We start from the raw sequence: 27,922 nt of genomic DNA, 5'->3' as shown, positions 1-27,922 counted from the left end.
GCGGCGGTGGCGGCGGCGGCGGCTCCTCCTCCCCGGGGCGGTGCGGGCGGCGGGCTCCCGACTCCGGAAGCGGGCGGTGCTGCCTGCCGAGCCGTTTCCTGCCCGGGACGCGGCGGAGCCGGAGCGGAGGGGAGCGGAACCGAGCGGAGCGGAACCGAGCGGAGCCATGACTCACCAGACCGGCATCCACGGTAAGCGGCGCCCGCTTGAGCCGCCGGTCCCCTCCCGTCCCTTCCCGCGGGGTGCCCGCAGCCTTCGCTCCGTGTGCTGGGCTCGGCAGAGCGTCGGACCCCCGTTCCCCCGGGCTGGGTTGCTCCTTTCCCTTCCCGGCCTCGGGAGGCGCCCGGCGGGGACGCGCCCTGAGCATCCCCCCCCCCCCCCCCTCCCTTCCCCGGCCCCGCCGCCGCAGGCTGCCGGGCCGTGTCGCGGTAGCGATGATGGGGGCGATAAGATGAAGCTTCCCGAAGGAGCCGGCAGGTTTTCCCGCAAGTAGCGGGGGGGTGGGGAAGCACTGAGTCAGGCTCAGAGCATTTGGGTGCTCGTAGGAGGTGAAGGAGGGGGCCTGGCTCCGGGGATGCTGCCGGTGAGGGGTTCTCCTGCATCCTTTGTCTGGGCTGATGCTCCCTCAACCGCCGGGACGCCGCTCGTAAAGCCGCTTTCGGCTGCGGCAGCACCTCGACCCGCACTGATCCGCTTCGCCGCAGCCCCGCGTCGGCCCCGGCCCCATCTCCCCTCCCCGCCGCGGTGCTCGGCCCCCAGCGCTGCGCCTCCTCCCAGGGGGCTTGCAGGGGGAGCCCGAGTAAATTCCTGCCTGACCGTTGCCGTTGGGTTTGGGGGGGGACCTCCCCGCTTTCTCCACTCGCTCCCTACAGGACCCAGCCAGCACCCTGAGACGACGGCTTTTGCGTTTATGGGCGCGTTTGGTGTGCGACTGCATGTCCTCACGGTATTTCCCTCCTGCTCTCCGTCTGCCAGCTCAATTAACAGTATTAATCAGGAGTAGAGGTGCTGCATAATTTATGTAACCGAATCAATATGCGAGCAGGGATGTGAGAGCAGCTGCCCCCGAAGCCCAGCTCCACGCCGGCCGGGTGCGAATCCAGCACCGCTGCATGCCGGGGAGGGGAGCTGGGACGCCGACCTCGCAACTCCCTTCCTCGTGGCCAGCACCGTTGTGCGAGGGTGTTGAATTTGCGGCTGCCGTTCCTTCGTGGCATGAGCAACCTTGTTCCTTGAGTGCATGGTCAAGAGCGTCCTTCCCCTTCAGATGCTCCTGGAGGAGCAGTAGTTGAGAAGCGGTTAGCGATGGTGCTTAGATGTTTCTCCTGCTTTGCCTGGGAGTGCTGGTAGCTGATGACGTTTGGGTTCAGATTCATTGCTTCTGGTTTAAGTGGAGGCCCTGAAGTTCAGGCTCTAGTTGAATGTTCCCTTTACTGTAAAAAAAAAAAAAAAAAAAAATCAGCAGCGTGGACCTCAGCGCCCGCGTGGACCTCAGTGCCCACCTGAACTCTTGGTGTGCCGGCCCCGCTCTGCAGAGCTCTCCCGTGGGGTTTGCTGCAGACAAGGCCTGTTGCGCTGCCTGTGCTCCAGGAGGCTGCTGCCTGTTGCTCGCCGCCATGCCCGTCCGCTCCCGATGCCGTCTTCCCTCACACCCCTGCGGCTGCTGGGGGGGGATGCGCTGGCTTGGCGAAGCCGATGAGCTGCTCTCTGAGAGCGCCGACCTTCGCCGACCTTGGCTGCCCACCGCTTGGCAAACGCTGCTGGGACCAGTGGCGAGAGTCGCCGTGAGTTGTCGTTGCCCGTAGGACGTAACGTGCCCCGTCAGCAGCGCTCTGCTGGAAAGGGGAAGGGACTCGGACTTCCCCCCAGGAGCTGCAGCCGGTGCGGGGTGGGGATTGACCCAACGGCTCGGCCCAGGCAGCAGATCCCCAAGCTGGGGGTGGCAGAAAAACCTCCCCATGGTTATGAAAAATAACTTGCATTGTGTGGCCTCGCTCTCTCGCAGCATCTTGGACATCTCTGGGTGGCTGAGCTCTCTGGGTCGTGTCCTCCATCCCCCGCTGCGTGGTCCCTCTTCCAGGAAGCGGCTGTTTCCTCTCTGAATGCAAATCTGCCCCTCTAACACCTGCGATGCTGAACTGGGGCGCTCCGGGCTTTAAGGGAACCACCCCAGGGGGGTTTTGGGGTATTTCAGTTCTCCTCACCCTGGCACCGTGATCAAATTCATTCCTTTGCTCCGCAGAGAGCAGATTTGATATTGGATGAGGAGCAGCGATCCCGCTGCTACTTTCATTCCCTCTGCTGAGACGCTGAGGTCTGTTGTTTGCCGAGGAGGAGGAGGGATTTTCCACATCTTCATGGTTTCTGGGGTCTTGTTATTTTCGTGTGCGTGCATCGCTTTGTGTTTTTGTTATTCCCGTTTCTCCCCCGTTTGCAGGAAGGCATCTGCTCCCGGGGGAATTACAGTCCGACCCGCTGGCTGGCTTAGGGGAGGTTGCAGCCAAACTGGCGAGAGGTTTTGGTTGATGCTGTGCTAGATCAGTGTGACAGCAGGCTGACGTGGTGATGGGGGAGCCCCTGGAGCAGTCCCCTGCTGCGATGCTACCGAATGATCCTGGCTTTTGGGGAGAAGCAGGTGGTCCCCGGGGAGGGGGAGCGATGGCAGTGAAGAGCCGCAGGTTCGGGGTGTTTAATCAGGGTTGAGCCTTTCATGCAGAGGCAAGAGGCTAGTTATTATTTTTTTTAGGTATCCGTGGCAGCTCCCTCGAAGGTGCTGGTGGAAAACGGGGCTGCCATGGAGACTGCCAGGCTGGGGAGGCTATTGGAAGCTATCAAGGGTTGCTGTGGGCTTCTTGGGGCTGGAAACCTGCTTTTTAATTACAGCTGGGAGGATTCAATGAGTATTTTTACAGTCCCTTTTCTGCCCTGAGTGGTGTTAGATGGGGACAGCATTCACTGTTTGAGTTTAAAACCTTAGGAAGGCAATGCTGAAACAGGGCTTTGATGCTGGTGGGAGGTCATCTGCTTTCAGCTGCTTCTGGGATCTCTTTCATGACCTCTGGGTAGAGAGAAAAAGACTCTTAGAGGGGATTTTTTTTTCATCTAGGAAGTAAAGAAATCAAATGTATGTTGTTTCTTCAACCAAAAAATAGAGTTTGGTGCCTGCTTTTTCTGGGGGAGGTGGCAGGATGTGGGGATGGGGAAGGACCTTTGCTCCAGTCTGCAGCTGAGCCTCCGCTTTGCCCCAGCTCTGGATCTTGCATTGGGAAGGCGTTTGGTAGGAATGGACGTTTTCTTCAGGAGAAGCATAACCGTGATGCGTGCAGGCAGGAATGATGTCAGATGGGAAAAGGAGCAGAAAGGGGGGACGTGGGAGGTGCTGGCTCTGCAAAGGTCTCCTTCAAAAGCAGCCGGCTTCCTGGCTCTTGAGTGAGAAGAAAGCTGGAGAAGAAAGGAGCTTCTTGCCACATCCACCGCTTCCTTGAACCCTTTTCTTCCACCGTGCCGGGAGGCAGTGCTGGTCCCGAGGTGCCTGGACACCTGAATCCGGGGGCAGCTGGGGGTGACCCCCTAACTGGGGACGTGTCACACCGTGCCTTCAGTGGAGGAGGAGAAGGGATGGCGGCTCCATGGCCCTTGGTGTCCACGGAGGACAGAGGGCACTGGGCTGCTGCAAGGATGGTTTTGAGGAGGTGGTCCACGCTTGTGAGCTCTTTTCTGGGGCCAGCACCCAACTCAGAGGTTGACACCCACTTGGGCAGTGCCCCCAGCGGGTGGCACATCAGGATGACCAGAGCGGCAGAGTGGGTGGAAGACCAGACAAACACCCTGAGGTGTCAAACCCCTTGAAGTTAAGCACCTAGAGTGGCAGGGTGGAGGAAATCCCTCGGAAAGCATGCATCGAAAGGCTGTCAACGCAACGAGATCTCTGCCAGGGTCTGTCCCTGGGTCCCCGTCCCCCCTGACGCCCAATCCGGTGCTCCCAGTTGTGGCTTTACTGGGCAGAGAAAAGGAACAGCAACTGGCAACTTCTGCAAGTGAGGCAGGACCATGCATGCTGGCACCACCGCTTTGCTCCAGGATGCTGTGTTGCTGGCTGGATCCGACCGATGCTGCCTGCAGTGTGGGCGCTGCCTAACCTGGAGTGAGGGAAGGGCTGAATAACTCCGATCCAAGGTGGCAAAGTGGAGACAAGGCAGGTCCCGGGCATGCACATGGAAGATCGGGTGTTGAGAAGCAAACGGCTGGCGTCAGGCGGGTGGCTGAAATTCTCTGGGCAGGATTTGCAATACGGACCAGGAGTTGTCCCTGTGAAATCCTGCAGGATATGGCCCAACCTCACAGAAAATTGGGAGAAAAGCTTTGCTTGTATCTTCTCTTGCCCTTCCCCCCTGCCTTCTTTTTATTTTCTTCTGGCAGCTGTAGCTTTTTCCCAGAGAAAAGATTCCCTGCAAGGACGTTTATTTTTTTTTTTCCATGGTGAGAAATAAAATCCTCTTAGCACTTAAACTGGCCTTCCACGTCTGTCAGCAGAAAAGCTCTCTGCAGTGAGCGTGTTGAGCAGGCTCTGCGTGACAGAGTTACACTGGGATAGACTGAAAAGGAGGAATTTTAGCTGCAGCAACAGCTATTTTGTGCCTGTTGCTGTTGTGCCCTTTCCTGGATGCCTGGCAGGAGCTGGGCAGAGCTGCCTGTGCAGGGAAAGTGTGGATGGTGCAGGTGTAGCCATGTTTTCTCCATCAGCATATCGACCACTGTCTGGCCAAGCATCCCTGGAGCTTGGACAAGTTTTGCCCAGGTTTGTGGCAGGATTTTTGGTCAGGTTTCCCTGTGGCATCCCAGGCATGCTGTGCCCTGGATGGTGAAAGGGAAGCAGTCACTTGGAGTCGCATCGATTTGAAGATTATGTCCAGAGAATGAAAGATTGATGGCTGGAGGCTCAGGTTTCCCGTCGGGAGGGCAAGGTGACTCAAAGTATTGAGAGAGGCATCTGTTTCAGGGAACATGTATTATTGATCTGGGAGCTGGGTGCTGTCATCGGGATGGGGCGGGGGGGGGGGGGGATTTGGAAGGGTCGAATAAGCAAAAACCTGTTGCTCCCCCAACAAGTGAGGGAGGGGATGGAGGAGGGAAGGGTGCAGGGGAGGCGGTGTGGCTGTCGCCTCCATCCCCATCCCCACGGTGCTTCCCCAGGGGTTGCACGGGCGGCTCCGCTGGCACCCTGGCATCCCCAGGGAGAGACTGGCCGGTTGCTGTGGCTACGGCTGTCATCAATGCGTGGTGCCTCTGTCTCCCTCCGGCCTCGTTAGAGCCTGGCTCTGCTCAGATGAGCTAACTGGGACTGTAAACATCAAAAAAAGACTGGACTTTGGGAATAGCTTTTGTGGCAGGGTGGTAGCCACAAGCACCATCTCTCTGCTCCGTCTCGCAGCATTTTCAGGCAAGTGTGATGCCTCAAGCTCGGCACCGAAATCTCCTGATCCAAATGGCCACATCCCGTGCCAGGGCAGCTGCCCGCTTTGGCTGCAAACAGCACGTCCGTTCAGTAGGACGTTCAGTGCAAGGATCTGGCCGCCCCGCTGGTCCCCGAAGCCTGGGGTCTTCAGGCTTTGGTCCGTGCAGCCGAGAGCGGGGGCACCGCTCTGCCTTCCCACCACGAGCTCCTCTTCTCCTCTGGCAGCTTGCCTGGATGGTCAGGGCCACCTGAAGGCCACCGCTGGCCAAACCGTCACCTCCCTGCCATGCCACGAGCTGGCCAGCCTGGGTGCCCTGGTGCCGATGGCCAGCTCTGCTCAGCCGTCCATCCCAAATGGGAGGCAGGTGCTGCTGGGCAGGGAGGTTTTGTGGTGCAAGGGGACCTGGGACATGCTGTTAGCAGGCTGCTAAATGCAGGTGGCTCATGAATAGGGGACAACTCATCTGCAGCCTACAAACAGATGGGATAGGGAGGTGCTGCACGACTCGATGGCTGGAGGCGATTTTTGGGCTGTCATGGGAGGGTGGTTGAGGAGGCGCAGGTGCTTGTGCCCACCATGTCTGCCAGGAGGGTCAATGGCAGGAATGTCTTGTAGAAAAGCCAGAAGGTTCCTCACGATGCCACCGAGCTCACCCTGCCTCAAAGCAGCAGCATCCCAGGAGGGTTTCTGGAGGTTTTTTGGGGCAGGGATGGAGGCGTGGTGTCCTTCCCAGGGTTTGGTCACCCTCATCGCGAGATTTCCCAAATGCCAAGGTGGGGCCTGATGTTTCTGGCTGGAAAACCAGTACAAGTTGTTCATCGTTTTTCTTCTCTCCTCTGGGCTGACCAGCCCCAGATCCTTCTGTTGCTCCTGCACGCTGCACCTTCTGGCATAGGTGCCGTCCATCCTGTGCCTTGCTCCCTGCACGATGCTGAGCCTGGACATGCTGTTCTTGCTGTGCCTGCAGCCTTGTCAACACCAAATAACATGGTCATGCTCTTGTTTGTGCCTTCACGAATGACTTTGCCCACAACATGAAACGATTAACCTGCTCTTGGCTTGCGACCCACCTCTGGAGCCGCTGGACCCTGCCCTGCATTGGTGTGGCTGGTCCTTCTCCTAGTTATGGCACTTTGCTTCCTATTGAGTTTCATCCTATTTCTTTTTTTCCCAGCCTGTTTCTCCAGTCTCCTGAGAGAATGGTGAATTCTTCTCCAGCGCGCGCTTGCAACTCCTCTAGCTTCCCACCTTACAGCTGTTCATGGAAATGTGGACTAAACCTGGACCCGCCACAGGTCCCCAGGAGGCCTTGCTCTATCCAACCTCTGATACCTCCCAGCGTGAGTTATCCGTGCTGTTTTGTGCCCATGCCACAGAGGTTCACCACCACCATGTTTCCCAATCTGGCTTCTGACGTTTGGAGACGCTTAGGAAGCTGAGCTGAGACTCCTGAAGCCCACAGGTCTGTGGCTCTGCTGGGGGAAGCTAGGCTGATCTTATGCAATTTGTTCTCAGTAGATCCCTGCTGGCTGTAGCCCAGCTTGAGTTTATTTCTGAATCCAGAAACAAACAAACAAACAAAAAAATTTGTTCCAGGATTTTCCAGGAAGCCGTGTGTCCTGGTTTCAGCTGGGATAGAGTTAATTTTCTTCTTAGTAGCTGGTACAGTGTGTTTTGGATTTAGTGTGAGAATAATGTTGATAACACACTGATGTTTTAGTTGTTGCCAAGTAGTGTTTATCCTAAGTTAAGGGTTTTTCAGTTTCCCATGCTCTGCCAGCAAGCAGGTGTACAAGAAGCTGGGAGGGAGCGTGGCCAGGACAGCTGACCCGAACTAGCCAAAGGGATATTCCATACCATAGGATGTCATGCTCAGTACGTAAACTGGGGGGAGAGTTGGCCGGGAGGGGCAGATTGCTGCTCGAGCATTGGTCAGTGGGTGGTGAGCAATTGCATTGTACATCACTTGTTTTTTCTTGGGTGGTTTGGTTGGTTGGTTTCATTTTTCTTTTTGTTCTGTTTTTATTATTATTATTATATTCCTTCTCATTACTATTATTATTATATATTATTATTATTGTTAGTATTAAATTTTATTTTACTTTAATTATTAAATTATTCTAATCTCAGCCCGTGAGTTTTACTTTTTTTCCCGATTCTCCTCCTATCCCACTGGGAGAGAGGGCAGTGAGCAAGTGACTGTGTGGTGCCTAGTTGCTGGCTGGGCTTAAACCACGACACCAGGTCTAGAGGGTGAGTTGGATGTGCGGGTCCCCCTCCTGTCCTCTGCCCCCTCACTTGTCCCATTCCCTGATTTTTGTGGTTTCCCCACACGTGGGTTTTTCAGCCCTTGAGTTGGGTCCTGGAGACTTCCCGGCAGGGAGGTGCCTTGGGGCAGAGGTACCACTCGCCTCCATCTCCAGGGTAAGATCTCCCTACCTTTCTTCCAGAGCCAGCTGTGGACTTTTATATTAATATTTCAGGCACGCAAGCCATCTCGTCAAGTCTGCTGTGCCAATTAAGTCATAAACATACTGTAATGAAGCAGTTGCTGAGCTTGTGCTGAAAACCTTCGCTAGCTTATTCCTCTCTCTCTCACTGGCTCTTGGCTCCGTGATGCAAGAGACAGAAGGGGATGTCAAAGACACCCCGGTGACTTTTTTTATTTAAATGAAAATTGCCTTTTTTTTTTTTTTTTTTTTTTTTAATTTCAGCAGAATTATAGCTTGGAAGCCTACTCTGAGTTTTTTTGAAATCCCTGCTGCCGTCTCCTCTGGAAAGCATCTCTTTCCTTGGCAGACCTTACAGTATTTCCCATTGTGCGCTTGGCTTCTCCGGCAGCATCTGTGCTTTTCACCATCCCCTTAAACCCCTCTGGACCTACACAGGTCCCAGCACTTGGCCGTCACTTGTCAGTCACTCAACTGTCAATCATCCCGGCTGTCGATCCAATACTTCTGGGCACTCCTAGCATTTCCAGGCGGGCTGGGGAGTTGCATTTGCCCAGACTCCTGATTTTTCCAGACCCCTGTGTGCCCTTGGGCTCTGGGAAGGATGGGGCAGGCCGGGGGGATTTGCAAGCTGGTTAGCACTGGAGAGCTTTCGTCTTTCTTCCCCAAAGTTGATGCTATAGAAACATCCAAGACCGATGTTATTCTTTCCTATTTTGGCAGTGTAATAGGAATCGGTGAAGCTTAATTAGGAGCATTTGTCTCCTTCAGGAGGTTTCCTGGGTGTAGAAATGTCTCTTTTTCTCCTCCTCTTCCGCCTTGTGTGTTTGCAATAACCACAGATGCTGCTGGAAGGAAACAGCCACTCTCAGCAGTGAAAGGGGCTAAAAATATCAGAGCATCCTTAGGTGGGAATGGTGTGAGCAGGCTGAGCTCCCAGCCGGCACTGGGAGAGGGTGAAGGTCTCCACTGGGAACTGGGAGAGCCACGTGCCTCAATGCTGACGGAGGGAGAAGGATGGTTTGCTCGCGGTGGGATTGCCCCAGCAAACCTTCTGTGTGTCCCCTAAAACGCTAGGAAGGGCTGGTGTGCCTTTGCTGGGGTCTCTGCGTGCCTGTTCCCGCGGGATCCTGCTGGGGTGGCAGCTCTGGGTTTGTATGGGAGCACCGCTGTTTGCAGGGTGCCAGCCTGGGAGCTCTTCCTCGTTTGTGCCTCTTCTCTCCGCCGGACCTCTGATCGGGGCAGGCTTTGAGCTGATGGGGCAGATGCATCTTGGACGTATCGCTTGAGGGGGACAGGCAGGAGTTCCCTGGGGGGTTCCTCCGGACATCCCTGTCCACCTCTCTGCCTGCATCATCATTGGTGTTTGTGCGTGGGGACAAATCCATGCCTGCTCCTTCTCCCGCGGGGCTGGGGGAGCTGTGGGCAGTGCCCCAGCCCGGGGTCTGCCTCCAGGGGACAGAGGGCACCGGTGTGTGACAGTCAGCGTCCCCCCCGTGCCCCTTGAGTGGGCGATGGGTAGTGTCAAGGCTCCTCCCGTGGCGATGCTGGGGGGCTGTGTCAAAGTGTGGTACCCGCTGCTGGTGGGACTGAAGTGGAATGGATACGGCCCTTGCCGGCAGGGGTTGGCTTGTCTAGTCACAGCACCTTTCCGGCTGAGGTAGGGATGGCTTTCTTTGCAAAGTGACTTGGCCGTGGATGCTCTCAGGCTCTGGGAACCAAAGCTGGGCTCCTTCCTGCTCTGAGCTGCTCCGGCACGGTGATCGGTAATGGGCAGGCAGTGTGGCAAAGTGCCAGGAGCAGGGGGCTGCTGATGGCAACTCCAAGCACGGATCATGGTGTGGACTAAGGAGCGTCTGCTCAGGTCTCCAATCTTTGCAATGCCAGTTTCTTTAGTATTTCCACCAAGCGCAGAGCTGCCTGTGGCTTTGAACTCACGGGATGCCCTTGGCTGTGCGGCTGCATCCAGGAAGGTGCTCGGGTGTGTAATAGAAGGGACTTTCTGGGGGAGCCAGGCTGGGAGATGCTCCTCGTCAGGGGGCTCAGCCCCTCCAAGCCGCATGTTTTGGGCATTGCCTTTGTGTGTAGTATGTCCTGGGTGGGATGGAGAGCTCTGCGCCAGTGATGCTTTTGGGGTGGGCAGATTAAGCCTCCAGCGCTGGCCGTGTGCTGCCCCTTCAACATCCACTGCCCGCTGTTGCCTCCTGGTAGGATGCCAAAAACCAGTTGCTGGTGCCTGGTCCTTGGAGAGGGGGGATGAGGAGGAAGGTGTCTGCCCAGAACACTTCCCAAAAGCCTTCTGCAACCAAAGCAAAACCCCGGGGTCATTGCTTTTCCCTTCTCCAGGGGCTCAGCTTCAAACCAGTGCCTACAGTTTGGAGTCGCACTGGTCCCCAGCTGCCTCGGGAGCAGCATCCCCGCCACGTGTCACGAGCCTGGGACGTCACAGCCTGTTGGGACATCTTCCAGCCACCCCCCATATGCAAACCCCGCCACTCTGTAAAGCGAATAAACTTGTCACTTGAGCTCTCCACGCCTGCACTGGCCAAGCCATCGTCTAAATTTGGGTGATTATGTTCACTCAGGCCAAGTATCAAGTTCTCTGGATCACATGTGCTCCCAGCTGCTATTTAACTCTGACGCCTCAGGGAGACGCAGCACTTTGCTCCCAGCTGTTTGGGTTTTGTATTATTATTTTTATTATAATTTTTTTTGGCAGCAGAGATTATTTTTTTTCCCAGTTTTTAAATTTCTATCCTGCCAAGTTGCTCCCCTCCCTGGCCAGTCACCGAGCAGCCTAGCACCTGCTTTGACTGCTAAATCTGATCACGATGTTTCTGGTTCTTTCAGCCACCACGGAATTAAGGGACTTCTTTGCCAAAGCCCGAAATGGTTCAGTTCGGCTCATCAAGGTCATCATTGAGGACGGTAAGTCTTGTTTTTAAGTGCTTTGATTTACACCACATCGGTTCTCTGTTTTGCCTCTCCTCCTTTCCTCTTTGCCACTGCAGTGCCAGCTTATGTTTTTGGAAACCCCAGGGAAAATGCTGCTGTGGCTCCCTGGCACGCAGCAGCCCAGACCTGAAATACAAGCCCAAAATTTGGGTGTGCTGGTGAGCAGCTATTGGAGCCCCGTGGCGGCTCCAGGGGGGGCGCAGCGACTTTGCCAGCAGGCCGACACTGGTGTTCAGGATCGGTGCTGAGCTCTGGGAGGCTTTTGCTGCTGCTGTGTCAAATTATATTATGGGAGCCCTGCGAGAAGCTGCTGCGGGTGCTGTGGGACCTTGGTTGGGGTGACGCGCAGCATCTTCCTCCTTGGGCATGGCATCCCATGCCAGGCAAGGAGATGCTCAGAGCAGGGGTGGGCGGGGGGGTGATCCTTGGCAAGGGGCTCAGCACGGGCCCCTGATTGCATCCTGTGAGAGATGCTGCGCTCTGAAACCCATCCCGTCCCAGTCCCGGCTCCTGTGCACGGGCCTGGCCCTAGCCCAATTTTCAGGCTGGCACCAAACTGCCCACGTTTGTCCCATGGAAATGTGCCTTTGGATGGCCTCTACATTTATCAAACAAGCGAGCGGAGCAAAGCACTGATTGAATGTCCCAGCGGGGAGCCTCTGTGGTGTAGGTTTTCCATCTCCTCAGCCTCATCCAATTGCATGTGAATGACTTGTTTCTCATGGCAGCGGGGACGTTAGATGCCCTGCCAAGCTGCTGTCACCACCTCCCTCAGGTGGGCCACCAGGACCACGCTGCAAACGCCGAGGTAGATGTGGTCGTAAGGAGCCCATGGTTGTAAAGAGCCCGTGCTGGCCTTCGGAGGGGCTGTGAAGTCCCCTTTGGAAGAGCGGCGTGACTTGAAACATGTGGGACTCGTCAGCAGGGCCACTGCAAGGTTCTTTGGTGTTGGCTTTGTTCTTAGCAAGGTCCCTGTTTGCTGGGATGCGACATCTGCATTGTTTCTTCGGAGCATCTTTGACACCAATGTTGCCCTCTTGGCTCCTTTTTCTTTTAAAAAGTGGGAGTCGGGTTTGCGTTAGGATAAGTCACGGATGCCCCTAAGCCTGGACTTAGGGTGCTAGGACTTGTGCCGCTGGCTTTGGGTTGTGGCCGGTGACACCAGCAAGGGAGACTTTTTACCATCAGTGGAAACGACATCCCACCATCTCCACTCGGGCCGAATGGGATGTATTTATCTGTCTGATGTGTTGGCGGCAGCAGCTGTTTCATGGACCAAGCTCGCTCGGCACTGTTTTGTGCTTCCCAGTCTGGCTCTCCCACCCTGCCGGCTCCTTTCCCCTGGCCTGGACCAGCCACGGGCAGCTCTGGAGGAGCTTGGGTGTCTGCAGAAGCCTCTGAGATGTGGCAGAGCCTGAGACTCCTGGGAGGAGGCAGGCAAAAGGAGGAGAGCCAGGAGCATCTCTGTGCCAAAGGGCTTGGTGTGCTGGGGACAAGGTGGTGGTGGTCCCACCAGCCTGGCGCAGGGACCTCCTGTCTGCCCTCCTGCGTGAGAGGGGACAAGTTGCTCGGTCCTTCTGGGCCACTACTCTTTTCTGTAACACAGGGGGCATCAGCCTTCTGCCACCCACCAGAGAAGGGCCCTCAGGCAGTAATGAGCAGCCTGGCAGATGTCACAGCCGGACAGATGGACTTGAGCACGCTGACCCTGGAAGGGATGTGTCCCAAGCTGGCTGGAGAGGACGTGCCAGCTGTCCTGCCTGCACAGGGGATGTGGAAGAGCCTCCAGGCCTGCTCAATGGCTTGCAGAGGACCTTCTGCCCTACGGGGCATAAGTCTTGAGGCATGTCAGAGCAGGCAACAGCAAGTGGAAGGAGAGGAAGATGGTGCAAGGAGCCTTACGGCAGATGCTCTGTGTCCAGGCATCCCCAGGACAGCAGCAATGGCTGAGCAACCCTTTGGGAGCTCTTTGAGCTGATGTTGCCTTTGGGGGCTGGCCAGGAGAAGCCAGGGTCAGATGGAGAAGGGGATGGGGGGGAGCAGGTTGCGCACTGAGGCTCAGCAGTGCTTTCCTGGCACGAGAACTACTTGCGGTCCGCCGCGGTTTTAGGTGGTGCTCTACTCCTCGCTGTCAGCAGGCTTCTGGACAAGATTGGTTTTGTGGTCTTCCCCATTGGGTGCATTTCTTTGAATGTAGGTGATGTTGTGCACTGAGCTTTGCAAGCTCCTGGCTCCTGCGCTGTCCCCCCACGGTGCCTGCCAGAGCTGCAGGCAGGGCTGCCTTGTACGGGCATTTTGGAGCAAAGCAGCCTGCATGCAGCTGAGTGCTGGGGGCACCTCAGGGGCCAGAAACGCTCCCATCCACCCTTTTTGCAACAGCAGTGCCCTGCAGAAATGGAGACTGAAATAGCTAGCGCTGATGATGATGTTTTGCCAAAGGGCGGCTGCTCCGGGTTTCCCTTTCCCCGGGGAGGAAAATTTGGCCCTGAACAGGTTGAGCTGAACTGTGAAGAGCCTGATGGGAGGTGGGGGAATAAGCAGCTCCTCCAGCCCAGGGGAAAGCTGGAGGCTGCCAGCTCGCGGAGGCACGGCCAGGGTCCAGCTTGGGCACAGCCCGGGAATAGCCTGGAGTGACTTGGCACCGATTGCCTCATGCGTGAGGTGTCAGGATGTTTGGCAGACAGAGACACCCGAGAGCTGCCAGTGGGTTTGGCCGGGCGAAATTCCTTGCAGTCTCTTCGGGATCCTAGGTCTTTGCAATGCACAAATCCATTTGCAGGGCTTTACGTTTATTTTAGGGGTACACTGAGGTTTTTTTGCTTCTCTTTTTCAAAACAGGTGGTTTTGCTGAAGGTAAAGTATTTTCAGCACCTTTTTCTCTGCTGTGCTTGTTACTTTACCGGTAGCACGTGCCCCTTGTGTGCAAATAATTATGGGTTCAGCGCGCGGTGGCAGACGCCGTGGTGGGGCAGCACTGGGCAGGGAAGGGCTACGCTGCTGTTAGTGGGGGAATGCCCTGCTTGGATGGAAAGAAGGGGTGAGAGTAGTTCATCCCAAACCCTTTATTCCTCAACTATTTTCCTTAAAAGCTTTCCTGCTGTGGCAGGTTGACCCTGGCTGAATGCCAGGTGCCCACCAAAGCTGTTCCATCACTCCCCCCATCCTCAGCTAGACAGGGGAGAGAAAATATAACAAAGGGCTTGTGGGTCGAGATAAGGGCAGGAGAGATGACTCACCAATTACCATCACGGGCAAAACAGACTCAACTTGGGGAAAATTAGCTCAATTTATTGCTAATCAACCAGAGTAGGGTAATAAGAAATAACCCCAAATCTCAAAACACCTTCCCTCCAACCCTCCCTTCTTCCCGGGCACAACTTCACTCCTGGATTCTCTACCTACCCCCACCCAGCGGCACAGGGGGACGGGGAATGGGGGTTTACAGTCAGTTCATCACACGTTATTTCTGCCACTTCAGCCTCTGAGGAGGATGGACTCATCACACTCTTCCCCTGCTCCAGCTTGGGCTCCCTCCCACGGGAGACAGTCCTCCACAAACTTCACTAACGTGGGTCCTTCCCACGGGCTGCAGTTCTTCACGAACTGCTCCAGCATGGGTCTCTTCCACGGGGTGCAGTTCTTCAGGAGCTCACTGCTTCAGCCATCGGTCTCTCATGGGGTCACAAGTCCTGCCAGAAAACCTGCTCCAACGTGGGCTCCTCTCTCCACAGATCCGCAGGTCCTGCCAGGAACCTGCTCCAGCGCAGGCTTCCCACAGGGTCACAGCCTCCTTTGGCCATCCACCTGCTCTGGCATGGGGTCCTCCCTGGGCTGCAGGTGGAGATCTGCTCCTCCCTGGGCTGCAGGGGGACAGCCTGCCTCACCATGGTCTTTCCCACGGGCTGTAGGGGAATCTCTGCTCCGACGCCTGGAGCATCTCTGCCCCCTCCTTCTTCACTGACCTTGGTGTCCGCAGGCTTGTTTCTCTTGCATGTTCTCACTCCTCTCTCTGGCTGCTGTTTCTCTCTGTCCCACAACTTTTTTCCCTTCTTAGAAATGTTATCCCAGAGGCGCTACCACTATCGCTGATGGGCTCAGCCTTGGCTGGCGGCAGGTCTGTCTCAGAGCCGGCTGGTATTGGCTCTGTCAGACACAGGGGAAGCTTCCAGCAGCTTCTCACAGAAGCCACTCCTGTAACCCCCCCCCACTACCAAAACCTTGCCACACAAAGCCAATACACTTGCCATGAGATTCGGAGCTGCGGAGCTGGATCAGAGGGAGAGGGTTGGAAAAGCCAAGGGGCTTCCTGGCTCCCGGTGGGCAGAGGTCCAGGCAGGGCACGTGCCAGGCTGAGCATCCCCTCGCGTGCCAACTGTCCAAGGCCCCAACTTATTTTGCTTTGGTGCCTCCGGATTTTCCTACATGTTGATCTGACTCCCGACATCTTCCCACAGACCTTTCTGCATCTAAAACGGAATAAAAATAGAGGTTGTTTTCCAGCAACCTATACCGATCGTCTCCAGCACCATTGCTTTTCCATTCAGCCATCCCAAAGCTTGCTTTGACCCTCACAGGAGGGGTTTTATGTTCATATGATGCCTGCACCAGTGTTTAAATCCTAGCTGAGTGCTGCTTGGCTCGCAGGGCTCCCAGCCCCACTGCCACTTGTGTAGCAGCTGAAAAAAAGACCCTTCAGACACCTGAGATGCAACCAGATGCATGAAATATGTAGATTGCTTCGAGAGGCTGGGGGTCTCCTGGCAGCATGATCCCCCTCCGTGCTGGGGTCTCAGGGACATCCCTGGTCCCTGCGGACATGGGCTTTGGGTGTCAGCTCTGAATTTGACCCCTCTGAGGTTATGGGGAATCTGATGAGAGCAGCTTGCGTTCATCATCCCAGCTTTTGTTATAGGACCGTTATTTTTCTCAGTGTCCCAAATATAGATGATTCCTTTTGTCTCTGGTGAGATCTTCTAGTGCCCCTAGAGCTTGTCCAGGTGGGGTGGAGGAGGTCTCATGTTCCTCCGTGAGCAAAAAGGGATGGTTGGGGTCTACGCTGCTGGAGGGAGCAGAGCAGAAGGAGGCTACGGGTAGTCACCAGAGAGGAGACCACGGGAGGGGAGGAGATGGTTGGACAGGAGGCAGTGGGATGCTGGCAGAAAACCAGCCCCTCCTGGTGGGGTCACCAGTGGGGGGGTATGCTCCCGTGTGTGGTTCAAGACCTTAATTTGTTTTTCTGCAGGACGGCATCGTTGTCAGTGCTGGAGCTGCGGCAAGCCCTTGGACGAGCCGCCTCGTGGTGCTGCAAGGTGTGCTGAGCCTTGCCTTCGGCTAACACCACCTTTTCTGTCTTCTCCTTCCAGAACAGCTCGTGCTGGGAGCCCACAAAGACCTGTCCCGGCGCTGGGATGCCGACTACGACGCCTTCGTGCTGCCCTTGCTGGATGAGCAGCAGCCGTGCTACGTGCTGTACCGCCTGGACAGCCAGAACGCCCAGGGCTACGAGTGGCTCTTCATCTCCTGGTCCCCCGACAGCTCCCCGGTGAGCACCGCGCCGGGCTGCGGCAGCCCCGCGTGCCGACACGGACACGGTCGCGCTCGGGGCGGTGGAGGAGACGCCGGCCGAGCCGACTTCACGCTGGAGCTGAGGAGGAGCGTTCGCACCCTCCGTCGCTGTGCCGGGGTTAAGAAGCGGAGGCTGCTTTGGGGATGGGGGCGTTTTTTAAGAGGCAGTAAGATACGCCGGGACTGTATCTCTGTCCCCTTCGCGGCGCCGCGTGAGGAGGTGGAGGGAGGGGAGCGGTACGGACCGCGGGGCCGGGACGGAAACGTCCCACCGCGGCTCTGGCCAAAAGTATCTCTGGGAAGAACCGGTGCTGGCACCGACTCGCCTGGCCCTCGCAGGCTGACGCAGAGCGGCTGCTGGCCCGGCTCCATGCCCGGCTCCAAAATCAGCCTTAAAAAGGACAGGGCAGGCTGGCTCCCGCCGGGTTGAATGTGGCCCGGCCGGCATTGACGCCTGCTGGGCTGGCTTGTGGGGTGGGGGACGGCCTCGGAGAGCGGGCGCAGCAGGGCCGGTTGGGTGGGAGGCTGGTTTGGAGGATTTCGGTGGTACCGCTTGGAAAATGCCATCTTGCTGAGCACGTCTCTGTAACGGGCTTTCAGCGGGACAGAGACCTACTGCTGTGTTAACACCTGTGCTTGTCATATGTGTATACACACACACACACACATATTTGTTATATAATCTATACGCTATATGGATTTACTGCCATGTTAATACACGCACTTGTCATATATATATATATAAGAAATACATATTTTTATATATATATAACAAATATATGTTGTTGTTGTTAATATATATTATAACACATATAAAAAAGACCCTCTGCAGTTTGTTGAGATACATCTAACAAATAACGTATTATTATATGCGCACATACACACATGCATACATATACAACTATACTAACGTAATATGTATAATTTTATAGGTGTATACATATGTATGTACACATGCATATATACATGCATGTACACAATTGTAATAATACATAATTTTATACGTGTGTATACACATACATGTGTATGTGTGTATATATATAATAACAGAAGATACCTTTTATATATATATCTCTCTCAAAAAACTGTGGAGAGCCTTATTGCAAGGCCAGTGCACCAAGGAGCGCTTGCAAAAGCTCTTGGCTGGGTTTTGCAGAAGATCGGTGCAAAAGAGGTGCCGAAAGGCACAAGTCCCTTTTAGGTGACTCAGGTGGTATTTGCGCCTCCTGTTACCCAGGTGGGGGTGAGGTGAGGTGGTGCTGTGCGCGGGCAGTCCTGGAAATAACGCTGATGGGTTTTCCTGGCGGTTCCCTACCTGGAGATGCTGTGGTTAGAAATCAGCCTGAGCTAGAAACTAGGTGGTGGCTCCCAGGGAGGGCTGAGGTTTGTGGAGCCGGTGGTGGGACAGTGACTGAGCACCTCTTGCGCAGAGGTGCTTCTCCCTGGTCCTGCGGTACAGGATGCTCCTCTCTGACCGTGCTTGCCGCCTCCCTCCTCGTGCAGGTCCGGCTGAAGATGCTGTACGCCGCCACCAGAGCGACGGTGAAGAAGGAGTTTGGCGGGGGGCACATAAAGGACGAGATGTTTGGAACGGTGAAGGTATGGTGGTGGTTCCTGGGCAGCCTTTTGGGCTCAACCCTGAGCTTCAGGAGCCTAGCCCGGGCTCAGCGCCAAAGCCGAGTGGGATGTGGGATGCGGGGGGACGGCGCAGAGGTTTGTCCCCTGCGCTGCTTTAGTCTCCGCTGCCACTTTCTGATGCCTGCACAGCTGTGGTCAGTCTGTGATGGAGACTGTGGAAGAGGTGGGAGGAAGGATCAGAAGACATCCAGAGCTTTACTCTGAGCGGGCAAAGAAGCACCAGGCGGTGGCAGTGTCACCCCAGCAGCGAGACCTGCTGCCGCCGGGGTCATCCGGCAGCGCTTGGCCGGAGAGTGTTTTGCAGAGGGAACTGCACAGCCAGGGCCTGCCGGGCATCAGCCCCCCTCTGGGGCTCCTGGTGCCGATGGGAGCCAGGGAGCATCCCCAGCGGCTGCCCTCCTGCCCCTGTGCCCCTCTCTGCTGCTCCCAGGCCGTGGTCTCTGCCTTTCCCTCTTGCTTTCCTGCTCACGAGCTCTGTTAATCAGGCGGAGGAGCCGCACTGCCACAGCCGTGGGTGTCCGGGTGGCCTCAACGGGCACAGGCAGTTGCAGGCGCTGTTTAAAATTGAGCATGGAGTTTCAAATTGAGCACGGAGGTGTTTGAGAGCGCTGCTCGGGTTGATCCACCTAGTAAGGAGAGAGCCTGAGAACCACTGGGTTGCTCAGACGCAGCCTCAAGTCTGGGGGTGCATCCAGCCCTGCAGCCATAACCACCCCCTGACGCTTCCCCCGCCGTCCCTGTCCCTCTGTCTGCAGGAGGACGTGTCCCTGAGCGGTTACCAAAAGCATGTGTCCTCCTGCTCCGCCCCGGCCCCGCTGACCGCAGCCGAGCAGGAGCTCCAGCAGATCCGCATCAACGAGGTGGGTGTCCGCCGGCCCGGGGAGAAGGAGCCTGAGACCCTCTGGGAACAGAGGGATGCGGGATGTGTTTGCTGCCGGAGTGGGAGAGAGCATCCAAGCAGCCAGCTAAAAGGGATGGCTCATTTTTACTGCGGTCTCTTGTACCTCTGCAGTTTAACCCGTTTCCGCCCTTGCCGAGGTGGACTGAGCATCCTCATGGTCAAATTGGTGGCGTAAAGAGGAATTTACAGTTTTGTTTTGGGTTTTTCTTTTTTCCTTGCGAGGACAGGAGCTCAGGGCTCTGTTTCGCTCGCTGTAATTGGCAGTCAGAAGGCAGTTTGAGGCTGAAAGCGGGCAGCAGTCTCTAATCTCTAGGTACTGGGGCAAAAGCCAGAGCTGACTCTGAATTCTTGGGGGAGGCAGGAAGAATTCAGGCTTATCTTTGGGCTGCAGCAGCCTCCTTTCCCATACTCTTCCTCTGTGGCTATAAATATGAGGGATGCTGTCCCAAGAAATACAGATCTTAGCCTAAATTTCAGGGCTTATGTGCTGGAAAAAGATGTGGAAGTGGCATGGGGTAGGCTTGGGGGCAGACAAGGCTGTAACACTGTTGTCTCCCCGCCGGCATCTCGTGGCACTCGTGCCAACCTCTGTGGTGCTGTGAAACACTTCAAAACCTTCATGTCTAGGGGAGCATCCCTTTCTATTCCACCTGTGCTGGGGCTGTGGGGCTCACGGGTGCATCAGGATATGCCTGGGAGACACGAAGCCAATCAGCCTGCTGGCATTAATTAATGGCAAAGACAAAGCAGGAGGTTTCCACCTGCCAAAGCAGGTCTGGGGGTGGCGGAGTTGAGGGGCGTTTGGGAGATGCCACCAAGGGGTGGTCTCCACCGTGTGGGTCTCGGCGTAGTTATCCCAGCTCCCAGCCTGGGGGGGCTGGGCAGGATTTGTGCTGGAGGATCCGAGGTGATGCCCAGGCTTGGAGGAGAGAGAGAGGTGCTGATGGTGGCTCTGCGGCTCGTTTGGCACCTTTGGGCATCTGTGCCATTGCCTTGGCTGGCCAGTGCTGCAGGATTAAGTAGTTTTGGGGGGGTTTTTTGGCCCTGTATTGCAGGGTCACATGGCCAAGGTAAGTGGTGCTCGTGGTGCTTGTTTTCCAGTTGATCTGCCGTGCTCTGCTTCCCACCCTCACCTTTGCGAGACACAGCTCCTGGGTGAAGGTGCTGCTGCCGTTTGGTTTGCTTGGGGGTTATTTTAAAGGTACGCTGTCCCCTGTGTCAGCGCGGGCCACGGGGAGCAGTCAGCGGCATTTAGAAAGAGAGGAAAATGGATATATTTTTGCCTGTGGATTTTAAAGTAGGAAGCGGCCGAGCGCTGGGTGTGCTGAAGAGTCTCTGTGTTGGTGTGGGCGCTGCGCCCGCTTGGCCCCATGCACGAAGCAGGAGGCGGTGGGAGCTATGGCTCGGGTGCTCGGTGCCACGCTCACCTCCCCGGGGCAGGGAAACTCACAACTCTAGTAAATGCAGCTTCCAGCAAGTTTCTGGAGCCACACAAAGCAGAGGGCTTTGATCGAGAGGGGGCTGTATGGGAGCAGCTCTCAACCTGTAGCACCCTGCTCGGTACAGAGATGCCTCCAGCCTTACAGGGTCTTTGCACACGTGTGCACAGGCCGTGGGGTCCTTGCACGCGTGTGCACGTTGCAGTTTCATTTGGGGGAGCAGATCCACGGGAGCGAGCCGTCAGGGCTGGCAGCGACTTGGGAAGCAGCCCCTGGGCCAGCCCTGACCTCAGTGCTTCTGCACATCCGCCCGTGCCCCTGCTAGCGGTTCAGGACCCTGCGTGTCCCCCTGGATTCAACCAATCCGTTAGGATTTTGGAAGTGACATAAGGGACATTGTTTCTTTAAAAGCCACCAGCATGCAAGTGCTTTGCTGTGCCTCTCACCTGGAGCTGCTGCCGGTGGTCCTCTCCTCTCTCCTCTCTCCTCCTATTGTTGTACGACCCTCCAAGATGCCAACCAGGTTTGCAGTCTTCACCTTGAAGATGGCTGCAATTCTGGGCTGGCAGAAGCTCCCTGGGATTCTCCTTGACCCTCGGATGAGTGCGGAGAAGGGGTAGGAGGGGAAGGGCAGCAGCAAAGCAGGAGGCGATGGCTGCATGGCAGTGTCTCCAGGGCTGGCGCAGCAGCCTTTTACACCGAGACAGGAAGGACTCAGGTTTGTACATCCCCTGGCAGGGTGCCCAGCCTTTGGTAAAGCAGGTTTTAGGCTGCGTGAACCAAGCTTCCCCTGTGGTTTGAGGATTGCATGGACAGAGGCAATGTCGTGAGCTACCCTCCTTCTTGACAGCTGGGTGGGAGCTTGCAAAAATTTGCCATTTGCTTTTAAAAAAAAAAAAGAAGTATATTTTAAATAGCTGAAAAATGCATCGCCAGCTTTACTGAGCTGGAATTTGTCAGCAGACCGTGGGCTAAGAAATGGCTTTGAATTTGGCGTTGAGCTACCTTAACACCCACGAGTGGTGAGTCTTTCTAGAAGCATCACAGGCTCCGAAACATGGAGAGGAGCCAGGCGTATCACATCAATGGGGCCGCGGGGGAGAGGAAGGCAGCTTTGGAGCTGGGGGCTGAGGCAGAAGAATTAAGAGGTACTAAAGGTGGCTGTGCTGTTGCGGTGTGTAAGGGGGTGTCATCGTAGCTGCACCGCAGTGTTGGTGGGTGGGTAGAGCAGAGGCTTTGCCAGAACCCCCGCCATGAAGGTTTCGTCGTAAGACAGAAATATGCTCGTTAGCCAAGGTCAGCACCGTGCCAGCAATGAGGAAGCAGGGGGAGAAAACTAACCTAAAGAAAAGGAGGTAAAATAACCCACCAGCCAAACCTGCTGCTGTCAAGGCTGGGGTGGGGGGACGGGATGTGGCACACGCTCGGCCGTCCCATGCACGGCTCCTGGGCTGTGCCCTGGGGGGTGCTTCAGTGAGCCAGATTTTAACGTTTTTGAAAAGGGAAGGAGTAGAAAATACAGAGGTATATGGGGGAGTGGACAACTTTCAACCTCTTGGGATTTTTGGACTTCAGCGTGCTTTGTGTCTCAGCTTGAGGTCTCTCTGGTCCTGCTATAAGCCTCCCAGCCTCCTTGCATTCACGGGGGAGAAAGACGAGGATCTGGAGGTGTTGGCAGTGGTAATGTCCTTGTGCTGCAACTCTCCACAGGATAGGACCGGGAGAGCTTGTGTGTGTCCTCTGAATTCCTGTGTGCTTGCCCTCGGGCCCTTGCTGGTGCCACGTCACCCTGGGGGATGGTAGGACAGCAAAGCGTGGAGGTCAGCCGGACCTCTTGCCCACCCAGCACCGAATGACCCTTGAGCAACTATTTCCTGAGAGCTGCACATTCGCACCCTGTTCATCCTCCAGGAAGCTTGGCGTGGATAGAGGCTTGGGCATTTTTTTCCCCCCAAAACCTTTAGTATGTGCTGTTTGGTGGAGGATAGCCCAAAATCTATTGCTGCAATTGCTGGAATTCCTCCAGACTCTGGGTTGGGGCCACCCTGGCTGGGGAGCCAGCAAGAGATGGGGCAGGGACAGGCTCTGCATGGGCATGTTGGCAGAGACGCTGCGTGTGGGGCTGCCAGAGCTCGGGGCTGGGGCTCTCCCTCCCACTCCTCCCCAGCGATGATGTCTCCCCTGTCATTTTTTTGCTGCTCTCCCTGCCTGCGCTACCAGGACCTACCTTCCCTGGCCTCCAGCACAGAGATGGTATGCCTCCATCCTCCCAGCATGTCCGTGTGTCCCCCACCCCTTCTTGTTTCACTGAGACACCCCCCCCCCCCCCACCTCCATCCCTGTGCAGGGTGCCATTGACAGTGTGTCTCCTCTCCCCACGCTCGCAGGATTCCTGTTCCCAGGACTCGAGCACCGAGATGGTAGGCTGCTCTGCCCGCTTGATGCCTGGTTTTTCGTTCTTCTGGCGGTGTTTTTCTGCATGCTCTGCTCCAGGCACCCAGATCCATCATCTCCCCGGGGTGTGGGTACCACGTGGGGCTGCTGTAACGAAGGGCAGCCTTGTAACGAGATCCGCTTTGGCACTGCCAAGCTGGTTTTGAGAGGTGACCTAAAACTTCTGCGTTTCTCTTGGCATGCCTTGATTTTTCTTCCTTTTCTCTATCGGGGGAGGGAAAAGAAGGAAAAAAAAAAAAAAAAAAAAAAAAAAAAGGAAAAAAAAAAAGGCCGGACTGTCTTTATCCAAAATCCCCCAAACTGATCCCAAAGGAAAGGGACCCACGCTCGCTGCAGAGCACCTGGGTTAGTGTTGCTGGTCTGTTTACCGGGGGAGGATCTTGAGGTGGGATGGGCTCCTCCGCCGTCGGGGTGACGCCGTCTCCCTGTATTCTGTGGCAGATGGTGGGGGGCTGTTGCTGCTGCCCATCGCTGGTAGAGTACCCCGGCCCCGAGGAGGTATGCCGCGCCTGCCGCGTCCTGCCCCCCCTTCCCCGCTGCCGGCTCACGGCACCCTCCGGTCCCAGTCAGGGACCCCCCCGTTGTGGCTGGATGGAGGCACTCAGGGTGGTGCGATGTCTTTGCAATCTCTTTCTCTTCCTTCTTTGAACTGGGGTTTGGTCTCCTGGAGTAGGGGGTTTGCTTAGGGTATGGGTGGCAGCCTCTGACTCACAGGGGTTATGGGGAAAACAGCAGCCAGGATCTTTCTGAGCTGTGGATCTCCAGTTCTCCAGCTCCGGCACTGGAGGGAATGCCTGTCTGCTGTAGTTAAATCCACCGAGGAGGAGCTTGCCCTCCCCACCAGTTGGGACCCGTGCAGCTGAACGCTGTGATTTCAGGGCTCCCCCCATCACCTGCAGGTTGCACTCAGTGATGATCGGAGACGGACACGCGCCAGCGTCGCTCACAGCATCTCTGCCAGGGACTCGCTGGGAAACATCAGTTTTGAGCTGGTCGTCTTTGCTGGGAGTGAAGCGGGGGGGTGTGGGGGTGCATGGCTGGAGCCGGGTGATCTCCCGGTGTGGCAGTATGGTGACAAGCATCGTCGCCCCGAGCCTGGCTGACTTTTGGTGGTTTAATGCCACGGTCCCTGTGAGCTGGGTGTCAGGCGGCTCCTTGGATGAGAAGCCTTTTGCAGTGGCACCGGCTGGTTTTCCTTTCTTTTCCTTCCCCACCCTTTGCTGGTCTCTGCCCTGATGCTGGGGGCGGTTGGTCTCCATCCCCAGGTGAAGACAGAGATCAGCGTGGAGAGCAAGCACCAGACCCTGCAGGGCCTGGCCTTCCCCCTGCAGTGGGATGCTCAGCAAGCCATCCAGGCGCTCAAGCAGAAGAAAATCAACTACATCCAGCTGGTAGGTCCCTTGAACGTCTCCCCTGCGCCCCGCTCCACCTGCCTCTTGCTGCTGCCTCTCACTCCCACCCGCTCCCCCATCCCCTCTGTCCATCAGAAGCTGGATCTGGAGCGGGAGACCATCGACCTGGTACACACGAGCCCCACGGAGATCGCCGACCTTCCCAAGAGGATCCCCCAGGACTCGGCTCGCTACCATTTCTTCCTGTACAAGCACTCGCACGAGGGAGACTACCTGGAGTCTGTCGGTGAGTGCCCTGGCACTGGGGGCCACTGGTTAGAGCCCGTGCCGTTCCTCGCCCTCCCCGGACCATTGCTCGCGCAGGGAGCAAATGGGGATGGGGTGGCGGGGGACCTCGAGTCAGTTCCCGCTTGCCGTCCTCCCACGGTGGGTGCTGGCGAGTCCTTTGGTGCCAAAAGAAGCTGCCACGCGCACTGCAGGGCTCGGCGGGCACTGCCCTGGGGGGGCTTGTGCAGCCATTGTGTTGCAGGCGTAGCAGAGCCAGGGGAGATTTGGGAAGGGGTGAGGGATGGGATGGCTCACCTGGCGCTGAGCACACTGGGACTCTTGGGGCTGGAAAAGCCATGACCGGGGTGGGATGTGGCTGCCTGGTGCTCCCTGGCCGTGAGCCCGGGCAGCACCACAAGCCCTGCTCTCTTCTCGCAGTCTTTATCTACTCCATGCCCGGGTACAAATGCAGCATCAAGGAGCGCATGCTCTACTCCAGCTGCAAGAGCCGGTTGCTGGACACCGTGGAGCAGGAGTTTTGCCTGGAGATAGCCAAGAAGGTAAGCGCGAGCCCACCCAATAGTGATGGAGCAGAGACCCATGCTGGGCGCCTGCAAGGGGCTGTGCCGCAGCCTTGGTCCAGCCATGCTGGTGGGCTCAGGGGGGGAGGTGGGTGCCCCAAAGGTGGGTGTCAAGACCCCAGGGAGCTGCTAATCCCCGCTTGCTGCTCCCGGATGCAGATAGAGATCGACGATGGAGCTGAGCTGACGGCGGAGTTCCTCTACGAGGAGGTGCACCCCAAGCAGCATGCCTTCAAGCAGGCCTTTGCCAAGCCCAAGGGGCCTGTGGGGAAACGGGGACAGAAGCGGCTGATCAAGGGGCCGGGCGAGAACGGCGAGGACAGTTAGATCCCGCAGGACCGGGCGGTGAACGGACAGCATCCCCGCGGCGCTTCCCGGCTTCCTCTCTGCTGACCTGGGGATCTTTCCCTCCATCTCAGCCTTTTTTGGGTTTTTTTTTTCCTCCTTTTTTCCTATTTCATTCCTTTTTTTAAACATCAGGATGGCTTGTTGCACCTGGGGGCAGAGCGATGGGAAGGGTTCAGTGGTGTCGGTGTTTCTTTTCCCCGTGTCCTTGTGCAAGCCCCGGGGCTGCCAGCGGAGGACGGGAGCAGCAGGGCCATGTCCCCCAGGTTCGCTCCTGCCCCCTCCGGGGGCACAGCCGCTGCTCTCCATGTCCCCTGGGTGACTGAAGGACACGCTTGCCTGCAAGCTGCTCTATGCAAAGGGAAGGGGGTGGCGTTGGGGATTCCTGTTTGAAAAAAGAAAATGCTTCTTTCCCTGCTCCCCCAGCCCCCAGATTTTGCTCCCCTGTCCCGCTCTCGGTGTGCACGGCCCCTCGGCCCCAGGCCTGGAGCAATCCTGCACCCCCTCAGGGTGCAGGCAGGACCCCTCCCAGTGGGGTGGGCTTTGCTGGCAGGAGTTTGTCCCTGGGGGGAGCCAGCCAGCTGGAGGTGGAAAGTCCCCCCTGAGTCCTGAGCTCAGCCTGGCCCTGGAGAAAGGTCACTCTGCCTTTGGGTGGTGTTTGAATCCCCCCCCCCCCCCCCCCCCCCAATAAAGCTTTTCCCCTCGGAGGGAGCTGTTACAGCCCTGACTCAGCCCCATCCCTGTTTAGGATGGGAGCGGGGGGGACGCTGAGCTCTGGTGTGTCCCCGTCCACACGCCCCAGCCCTTACTGTCACCCCCCGGGTTTGCTGCTGGCTCTCTGGTCTGGGGCAGGCCCATGTCTTAAAAATCACACGGGCTACCCCAAATCCTTGTGCGGGGAAGCGTGACAGCCCCTGCGTGCCCCCCCACCCCCCTCCCCAGGATGTCCCCAGCCACCAAGGGCCATCATCGGCTCCAAGGACCGAGCTTGGCGCTGTGAGTTAGGCTTCACTGGGGTTTTGGGGGGAGAGTGCCTTGCTGCTGGGTACCAGTGAGGGCTCGAGAGCTGCCCGCTTCCCTGGGAAGATGGAAACGGGGGTCGGTGAAACCTGCCCTCTGCTTTCCTGCTGTGGCGGGGAATGTGCCGACGTTGCCTTGACCTCGGCGGAGCAGGCGGTGGGGGGGTTGAAGCTGGGGGGAGCAGAGCACACTGTACTGAACGCTGTATTTTCTAAAGAATAAAGTATTTTTAAAACAGTCTGATGCTCTTTGGAGGTGCCCCGGGTTCCCCAGGTTTGGGCATTTACTAGCCACAGGCGCCGGAGTTGCAAAGCAGATTACTCGGACATCGCTAGCTGGGAGCCAGCAACCATCACAGCCTGCCCTGCCCACCCTCAAGGACGTGTCCGCTTTAATCCAAGGGTCTGGGACAACCCTTTAATGCCTGGCAGAGGTTTTAACACTGGACCCCTCCAGTGATGGCCGGAGCTAGAGCTGGCTGCGGGAGGCGGAATCCCTGCTCAGCCCAGCTTTCTTTTTTTTTTTTTAAGGGCTGGTGATGATTTTGCAAGGCTGCAATGCCGCTGCTGCCTGGGGTGGTTGTTCTCTTGGCTGGGGTGAATTGCTGCGGGAGGATGCTGAGCCAAGAGGAGAGTTGGGAAGGCAATGGGGTCTGCCCACATCCCTCCCACTCCTCGCCCAGGGCAAGGCAGATTCCCAGGCTCCTGGGAGGGGAGCTGCACCCCACGTTTCCCTCAGCAGCGAGCAGCTGCCCTGCCAGAGCTCTTCAGCATCCAAAGAAAGACCAACAGCCAAAAATCTCTTAACTCCAGCTGGGCTGTGGGGTCTGAATTTCCCAACAGCAGGTCCTGATGGAGAGGCAGGGAAGCATGTCCCAGCTTGCGATCCAGCCACTGAAACCTCCCCCCTCCTTGCCCAGAGCAGCTCAGCTGCAATTTGGATATAACTTTTTTTTCTTTTTTTTAATTTATTACAGTGGCCTGAGCAGGTTTCCCAGCAGAAAGGCTCCCCGTGTGCTGCACCAGCACAGCCCGGGCCCCAGACGAGCTCTTGCAATGAGCCCAATGGGGTTTGCACCAGGTCAGGGCTGTGCCATGTCTGAGCTTTACTTGCCATGCCCAGAATGAGATGGATGATTTGGGAAGCTGGCTGTAAAATATAACAAAAAGAAAGAAAAAGTTTTAATGCAAAGAAAGAACCAACCCCAAATGAGTTTCCCTTTGGCACGGAGGAGGAGGGAAGATGCTGCTATGCATGGAGCAGCCTCCGTGCAGGAGAGTTCCCTCCGCGTGTGAATGCTAATAATCCTGGGCTGCCACCACCAGCGTCACTTGACAAGCTCGTTCACCCTTCTCCTTCAGATCCTGCTCCCCTTCTGTGCTTGGTAATTTTTAAACTTTCCCAAATATTGAGGAGGAGTGAGGAGTGTCCCCAGTTTCCCACCTCCCCCCCTCACTTCCCCCATCCCTGCCAGCACAGCCATCCCCTGCTGAAAGCCC

At 56.6% G+C, this 27,922-nt stretch overlaps 1 protein-coding gene across 1 annotated transcript; it reads left to right on the top strand.

Annotated features, from left to right (window-relative positions):
- Positions 1-31: 31 nt before the first annotated feature.
- On the top strand, positions 32-26,654 carry TWF2 (twinfilin actin binding protein 2). The gene is made up of 9 exons (XM_049826135.1): positions 32-191; positions 10,757-10,834; positions 16,225-16,403; positions 17,930-18,025; positions 18,820-18,924; positions 24,124-24,249; positions 24,346-24,496; positions 24,916-25,037; positions 25,218-26,654. Exons 1-9 carry the CDS (start codon positions 167-169, stop codon positions 25,383-25,385), a joined length of 1,050 nt encoding a protein of 349 aa, XP_049682092.1. The 5' UTR covers positions 32-166; the 3' UTR covers positions 25,386-26,654.
- Positions 26,655-27,922: the final 1,268 nt, after the last annotated feature.

This window comes from Accipiter gentilis, chromosome 23, assembly GCF_929443795.1.
Source record: "Accipiter gentilis chromosome 23, bAccGen1.1, whole genome shotgun sequence".
Taxonomy (NCBI): Eukaryota; Metazoa; Chordata; class Aves; order Accipitriformes; family Accipitridae; genus Astur; species Astur gentilis.
The sequence above is the reverse complement of the archived record's forward strand: the minus strand, read 5'-3'. Positions and strand labels throughout refer to the sequence as shown.